The sequence below is a fragment of the Squalius cephalus genome, assembly GCF_949319135.1.
Source record: "Squalius cephalus genome assembly, chromosome: 25".
Taxonomy (NCBI): Eukaryota; Metazoa; Chordata; class Actinopteri; order Cypriniformes; family Leuciscidae; genus Squalius; species Squalius cephalus.
Genome location: NC_137146.1, coordinates 27296047 through 27304333, shown reverse-complemented (window position 1 = coordinate 27304333; position 8287 = coordinate 27296047). Strand labels below are relative to the sequence as shown.

General features: G+C 37.1%; 1 protein-coding gene across 1 annotated transcript; it reads right to left on the bottom strand.

The window, feature by feature from the left end:
• Window positions 1-15: 15 nt before the first annotated feature.
• Window positions 16-7844, bottom strand: LOC307153617 (scavenger receptor cysteine-rich domain-containing protein DMBT1-like). The gene is made up of 13 exons (XM_079863190.1): window positions 7718-7844; window positions 7099-7289; window positions 6848-6988; window positions 6238-6376; window positions 5896-6088; window positions 5679-5820; window positions 3551-3694; window positions 2348-2403; window positions 2046-2227; window positions 1557-1957; window positions 1231-1327; window positions 930-1119; window positions 16-842 (listed from the first exon to the last, which is right to left on the bottom strand). Exons 1-13 carry the CDS (start codon window positions 7835-7837, stop codon window positions 697-699), a joined length of 2142 nt encoding a protein of 713 aa, XP_079719316.1. The 5' UTR covers window positions 7838-7844; the 3' UTR covers window positions 16-696.
• Window positions 7845-8287: the final 443 nt, after the last annotated feature.

The following is an 8287-nucleotide window of genomic DNA, read 5'->3' as shown; positions in this document are numbered from 1 at the left end:
TATGTACTTTTTTCTGATAAACCACATTTTCTTTAAACTTTATTTTAATTAGCAGTAAGAGTACAGTTTGAAGGCTTTTCAAGGTGCCACATTACTGTAATACCATGACTACTAGGCACTGCTTAAGTTCGTATCAGTAAAGGGAAAAAAACAATATGAAAACTAACAATGCATGTGAAAGTTGTGTGACGTAGTGCTAATTTCAAATATTCAGAAAATGTTTAGCCCAAAGCTTGGCAACATGTAAAAATCTTTTGCCATGTAAGCACTTATTAGGCATGTAGTTTAATTGTATGCAACACTTTTAAGAGACAGGTACACTAAGGCTTATGTTTTAAGTCATAATACTTAGGCTGTGTAATTGTTAGGGAGATTTAATTGTGAAAAGTAGAATACATGTAAATGACATGAAACATTTGAACAAACTTGGAGCAAAAAGAGATACTTATTATACAGTGAAGTATTACAGTATAATCCATCCCTCATCCACACTTTATATCTTAACAGTTACAGAAAGCTACAGAACACACACATGACTAGAAGTTACATTCATGCAGACAGAACAGATGTTTTTGTTATAATATTACCAAACCAAACATCTAAAAAAACATTTTGCAGAAACCACAGAAATACATGCCACCAAAATATGTTGATTAACTAGTTGCCAACATTTGATCGTAGTTCGAACTTATTCGATCAAATCTCATCTGTTTTCAAAAGTTGGTAGTTGATCTTTGATCCCCTGGATTTGTAGAACATCATTCCACACACCATGGCAACTACTGCTACGACACATCCAGCGACGAAAACAAGGTTCAGGTTCAAGCTTGGACTGATGGCCTCTGGAAATGAATAAGGAACATTAGCATTTAAAATGGCTTACCTTTTGCACAATCTGCATAATCTACCTTGGTAAAGTTAGGACGTACCAGTGAGTGATGCGCTCCTCTTCAGCCGCAGGGGTCCCTGGGAGATGAAGTGACTTCCGGTCTGGATGGCAGCTTCTCTTTTGTGAACGTGCGAGGATGGTGCAATGACCGTGCCATTGGTGCAGCCCTGAGCACAGCGTGTGTAGGGATTGTTGGCTTGACATATGATAATGGAGCAGCTGATGAACACCTAGAGAGGAAATTCAAAAAACACATTCATAATTACAGTACAATAGAGCAAGCATGTCTGTCGTTCTTCAGTGTTTTTTTTTTTGTTTTTGTTTTTTTTGTCCATCCTTACCTGGTCATATTGTCCAATAAACTTGAAGGCCTCCATACTGAACTTGACACTGGACTCGTGACTTGTGTAGATGTGAACGGTTTCATCAACCTCGCATCTGAAATACATTGACAAATTGGATTTGATTAATTTGTTGGAGAATGGCACTGCTGTCAAAGCATTTATTTTGGACACAAATTTACATTTCATTCTTTAAAATAATGGTTCTTTTTTTGCCATTTAGGATGCTCAACCATGTTGAATATTAATTTTATAAGGTTATTTTGCCTTTCAACATCTGAGTCTATTACTATAATAACACTATTGGAGTGTTTTTAGATTCTTACCCATTTGTGATGATGGGATAAGAGATGGGATAATTGGGATTATCATAAGGTGTAGCTACACAGGACTCAAGGAAGACCTCAGTGTTTTGCACTACATTGACAGGTTCAATCTCCATGTAGATCGCCTGTCCCACGTTGTACTCCAGTGGGTAGGTGTTGGGAGCTCTCAAGTTTCTGAAACTGCCAGTCTGATAAAACTCAAACTGATAGCTGAATGAGCCGAAGCCTCTCTCTAAGAAGTTGATAGCTGGCCTGTGAGCATCAAAACTCGTGCTGATGCTGCTCTTTTTCTGGTACTTGCACAGGACTTCAATTCCAATCTCATTTTTCCTGGTTATGACATGTCTTGGATCATCAAAAGTAATAATTGTGTTCTTGAAGAGGAGATGTTCCTCAGTCTCCTTCAAAGAAACAAGTTTAAAAATAGTTTAGATAGTGGAAAACGTTTTATTATTATTTATATCTATAGAAACTCATTGAACTCCTTACTTCCATTTGAGTACCGCATCCGGTAAGAGAGAAAGTTGTAAACACATGCGTGCTATTGGAAGAAACTAAACAGGAAGCATTGTTGTTCAGCCGCAAGTGATCTCCGTGGATCCATGAAATAGTGGCTCTTTCTACTGACACCGACATTGTGTCTCTAGAGCAAGTCACTTGTGCCCTTGGACCTTGAACAAATAAAGAACAATCGTGATAATGTAGATAAACTTAATTTTGCTTCAAAGACACACAAAGAATTCAAACATCAAATTAAATGTCAAGAAGAATTTCAAGAAATGCGTAAATACCTTCAGCCTCGACCACGACAATAACACACCTCATCTCAGACTGATAGTTCCTAGACCTAAAATATTATGATTAATTAGCGTCACTGCATATGGCACATTTTGTAACACTTTACTTTACAGTGTCCTTGTTACACATGTTACATGTAGTTACAGTCAGTGACGGACTGGCCATTGGGCAATGTGGGCAAATGCCACTGCGGCCGCCTCATCTCATCACTTGTTGTGGCCGCATCACAAACAAATAAATAGGGTAAATAAAGCGAGGAAGCGGCCGCCTATTGGCGCAATGGCTGCAAGCGGCAGCACCACCAGCGGCTCGCTCGCCGCTCATCACAACTTGTGGCGCACAACCATATAAGGCTACATAAATAAATAAAGCGGAGATGCGGCCGCCTTTTGGCGGATTGGCCGCCCGCAACCGGCAGCACAGCCAGCGGCTCGCTCGGCGCTCATCACAACCATATAAAAAGGCTAAATAAATAAATAAAGCGGAGTGTCTGCAACAATAGGCCGTCGCAAATCAACAGACTAAGTATATGAACTGACAAAATGTAAAAATGTGTACCTTGAATGCAATGTAAGTCGCTTTGGATAAAAGCGTCTGCCAAATGCATAAATGTAAATGTAAATGTAGCCTAAATATGAATAAAATAATAATAAATTAAGCGGAGCTGCAAGCGGCCACAAAAAAAGAAGGAAAAAAGCAAACAAACAAACACCACGGCCTATCTCTGAAAAATAATAGTCCTATGAACTAAATAATAATAATGACTTTTTATTTCTATTTTTCCTGTGAAGGACAAATAGCCTAAATGTATGTAATCTCTCTATTTATAAGGTATTTTGAATGTTTTTAGTCAGTGGAATTTCTCGCGATCATTGACCTGATGAGAATGTAATGTTATGTTTCTTTGTTGGTTGCAGATGACTTGAGAAGACAAATGTGGCCTCTCTGCTAAAATTGTCAGGGCCTCTTTTTGGTGCCAGTCCGCCACTGGTTACAGTACTATATTAATTTTAACTATATTATGCATTATTACATACTAACCCTAAACCGAATCCCAATCCTAACCCTATATTAAGTACATGTTGTTAATCATTATTACACAGTACTTAAATGCATAATTACACTGTAACACGGACACCTTAAAATAAAGTGGAATCGCACATTTTGATTTAAGTAATCTAACTGTGTAATCATACCCATATTGGCCCTCTGCAATGAAGCAAATTGGAAAGTGCTGGCCAAAATTATCTGATGTTGGTGTCCAGTTGATCACATACTCTCCAGTGGTGGTGGTCTCCTTTGTGCTGTTCAGAGGTCCACTAAAGACCACATCAGTGATGCTGGACAATCAGGGAAGAAAAGAAAATCCAATTAGATACACATGTATCAGTTTAAAAATTGAAATTAAATGACCCTGTTTTGGAAGTTACAGTGGTTCTAAACCTTTTTGACTCCATGGCCCTTTTCTGTCTACAACAATATTCGCATTTATGGAAATTAGTAGTGTCCATAGATTTAAGGGGTCCTATTATGCTTTTTTCTTTTCTTTTTCTTAAAACACTTAAATTCACAGCTCGGGTCTTTAGTGACACGGGACGTCATTCTCTACCCTCCTCCTCATTCATTTTTTTAAAGTTAACATCACCTTTCTTCGTTTTCCTCAATCAATTAATTATAAACAATATATATAAAGAATGGCAGTTTTCCCATTAATTTTTTGTAAAAATTGTATAGGGTCGCTAACGACTGGAGGTGTGTAACAGTGTAAGTATATATATATAGTATATAAGTAAGTATATTTTGCACAACAATAATTTAATCTTTGATGACTGAACAAGTGCAATTCACCTTTATTCCACAAGGTTGCAATGTCTGATACACAATAATGATGTAACATTTCACTCATAGTTATCACAGGCAGAAAACAAAAGAATAGGATGTATAATTAGCAAAACTTGAAATGACTCAGTAATTTACTACAGAGCACTGAACACAATCAAATATTAGTGTCACTGTCACTTGATGGTGGATCTGGTGAAGAAGCTGTCAGCGATCAAAATATTGATTTTGAAGATGTTGAAAAAGACGGTTTTGATTATGTTTGAGAACGCGAATACGAGCCAGATGCTGAATGTCAAGTCAAGTCAAGTCAAGTATATTTGTATAGCGCTTTTCACAATACAGATTGTATCAAAGCAGCTTCACAGTATTAAATTAAAATAATACAACAAGGTTTGTTTCTAGTGGAATTTATTGATTGATAAAATAAAATTAAATATCCCCAAAATATCCCCAACTGAGCAAGCCAAAGGCAACAGTGGCAAGGAACCTAAAAACTCCATCAAGTGACCCAATGGAGAAAAAAAAACCTTGGGAGAACCCAGGCTCAGTCGGGGGCCAGTTCTCCTCTGGCATTTATGAACTAGAGGCCGGATTGTAGTTTGAACTGTAAGATTAAAAATATTATATGAATGCCTGGCCGAAAAGATGCGTCTTTAATCTAGTTTTAAACTGGGAGAGCGAGTCTGAGCAACGAACAGTATCAGGAAGACTATTCCAGAGTTTTGGAGCTAAATGTGAACATAATCTCCCTCCTTTGGTGGATCTGGATATCCTAGGCATGACCAAAAGCCTCGAATTTATTGATCTTAAAGAGCGCGATGGATTATAGGGCGATAGAAGATCGGTTAAATAGACTGGAGCTAAGCCGTTTAGGGCTTTATAAGTCAGTAGCAATACCTTGTTAATAATACAGAACTTTATAGGTAACCAATGCAGTGATGATAAAATCGGTGTTATATGGTCAAATTTTCTTGATCTAGTAAGAACTCTAGCGGCGGCATTTTGGACTAACTGTATCTTGTTTATTGAGAATGCAGGACAACCAGCTAATAAAGCATTACAGTAATCTAGTCTCGAGGTCATGAATGCATGAACTAGCTTTTCTGCATCAGAAACTGATAGGATATCACGTAGCTTAGCAATGTTTCTAAGGTGGAAAAAGGCTGTTTTTGTAACATATGAAATATGATTTTCAAAAGACAGGTTACATTCGAGTATAACACCCAGGTCTTTTACTGTAGAGGATAAAGTAACAGGACATCCTACGATGTTAAAGTTGTATTGTGTGAGGTTTTGTGGGCGGTTTTTTGAACCGATAAGTATGTACTGGGAATGTACTGGGAAATGAGCTCTGATGAGGACAGTGATAATGGTATAAAACATCTGCTCAAACTGAACCCTTCCAAGCTCCAAATGTAAACAAAATATGCATTATTTTATTCTTCTGTACTTGAAAGTTTTATATTATCATTTCCTTCATACCTTGAGTAAGTTGCTGTAGCTTTTACTCTGATCTCTAGCTCTTGATTGACACGAGCCTGAAGGTGTTCTCCGTGATGAGGTGTTGGGTGGATGAACCGAGGTAGATATTCACCCTCAGTGCAAGATGGTGCCGGAGCCTCCACTAAACACAAAACATAACATGAAGGATGTGGCAGAGCATCACAATTAAAAGCCTGGTTTCAGCACTGAACGGTACCTTCTAAAGCGAACTGGAGAGGTATTTTGCTCAGTGGTGGATTGGAGGATCCATTGACAAACGGGGTTCTGACCGCTGCGGCCATGGCAGTGTAGTTTAGAGTGATGTTCTGGGTGGGATAGTCTTCCATCACCAACTCAAATGCATAAACGCCACGTACTGAAGTGTTTCCATATGACAGAGTACATGTGCTCTGGAAAGAAGATAGATATGAACAGTGAATGATACATTAAGTAGCAACCAAGTCAGCCGAGAACATATGGAAGAATGAAAGAAAACACTTCTTACTTTTGTATAATGATCAACATACATGATTAGACATTATTCCTTACATATTCTCACCTGGTTCAGAGTGAATCCGGCATGTTGGTTGCACATTCCACACTCATTTGCAGATAAAACTCCATATCTACACCTGACCTGATCATGATCTGGATCGCAGGACAACAGTTTGTAGTTCCTCGGGCAGTTCTGAGGGACTCTAGAAACAATCCAAAAACAGTCATCTTGAAATGAGTTTGACATTTTTGTCATTTTGCAATTAATTGTTCCTAAGGTGACTTTTAATGGATCATACTAATAAAAAGGATAGGGTATATCATAAAATTGAATAATAAAATAAAATTATACGAAATATACAAATAAAAATATACATTACAATGACATCATTGTGATATGTTGGTTAGATTTTGAACACTGAGCATTCTAATAGTGTAGGTCAGAGAGAGATCTTTTCAGATCAGATTTTTTTTTTAATGATTCTAGAACTAAAAGCTAAAAGACTAAAATCGATAGCACACCTACGCTTTAAATGATAAAAAAAAAAGTCTGAATGAAGGTTGTAGATTTCCTCAAGAAGAAGACTGAAAATGAGAAGTTTCAGCAGTACTGCATTGGGCATTAAAAAGCTTGCAGACGGAAAACTCTTTTGATGAAGACAAATCGATTATACCTGACTATGGGAAGTGTAGTGGCGACTGGAGATCTGTTGGGCTGAGAGGTGTCAGATCTCACTCCAAGGTCAATGTGTGTGATAAGTTGCCAGTTTCCACCAGTTGTGACTGTGTTATATATCCAGCAGCAACTACTTTGGCTGTTGACACAAGCATAGACTTTTCATTAGCAATAAATTAGTTTTATACCTTCAGCGCTATTAGATAATGGTGTATCAGATTAGTCTTATTCCTCTGCATAAGTGCTTACTGTAGCTGAAACGGGCTGTTGTTTGGGACGGTTCTCTTCATGACTCCCTCAGTCTGACACCAGCTGCCACCATTGGAGCTGCTGTCTACACGACCACTCACATAACTTTTACTGCCACAGTTTCCAGACCTGCAACTCCAGTTATCATATGGATTACAGACATGAAAGGCCTCCTTGAAGCGGATGTCCACCTGAAAGAATACATTTTTAATAACTAACTTATGTATCCTAAATACACATAATACATAATATTTTCACACATCTAGCTTAATTGGACAAAATTACAGCCTGATTTTAAATGGCACACAATTAAATTATTATGTGACATTTTCCAAACTGACCATAATATAAAGTTCATAAAATGTAATATTATTTTAATGGTAATGCTTTTCATATTTTAAGATTTGAAGTCTAGGACAATGAAAAAAAAAAAAAAAAAATCTATACATAAAAGGCATTTGAAGAATTATTAATATTATTATGAAAGAATTAACTTGTGATATTTTTCTGACAGTTATATGTTTATTTAAAAAAATGGAAAAATACAAAAATCCCCTGGCACATAAAAGTGCACCTAATTGGAAAAACACCTGTTTGCGGTTGTGAATAAAGGTCTCACCATGTAGGATCCATTTGAATTCTTTCTTGAGCTGAAGGTCATTGAGCCTCCATAGAAGTGAGAGGCAGTGGCTGTGGATGCCAGCATCAGCAGAGCTGTGAGCAGAGGAGAGACACTCATGATGTTGATGATCCTTGCCGATCACTGCGCTGCCCTTATAAAGGACCTGATGGAGGAAGTCATCCAAAAATAATGACAAAAAATTTTTCCAGTAAAGGAAAGAAAAACTAAATTCTACTCCTCCCCAAAGAATGATTGGCATGCAATTGTTTGTAGCTCCATTACATTTCTGTACAATAGACTGATCAAGACGTTTGCGATTTTGAGATCTTTTATAGTTTCATTAATTTTAATTTTATTTTTTATTTATTTATACATTTCAGTTAGCTGCCAAGTCAACAGTACAAATTTTTGTTTAGTTTAAGTTTTTCCTCTAATATTTATATTTTATTTCATGTCAGCTTTATTTCAATTAACAAAAGAAAATTTTTAATAGTCTAGTTACCAGTAATAACCCTGCTACAGCGAATAAAAGCATTTCAGTGTTTAATTGCTCTCCTCAGATGCAAT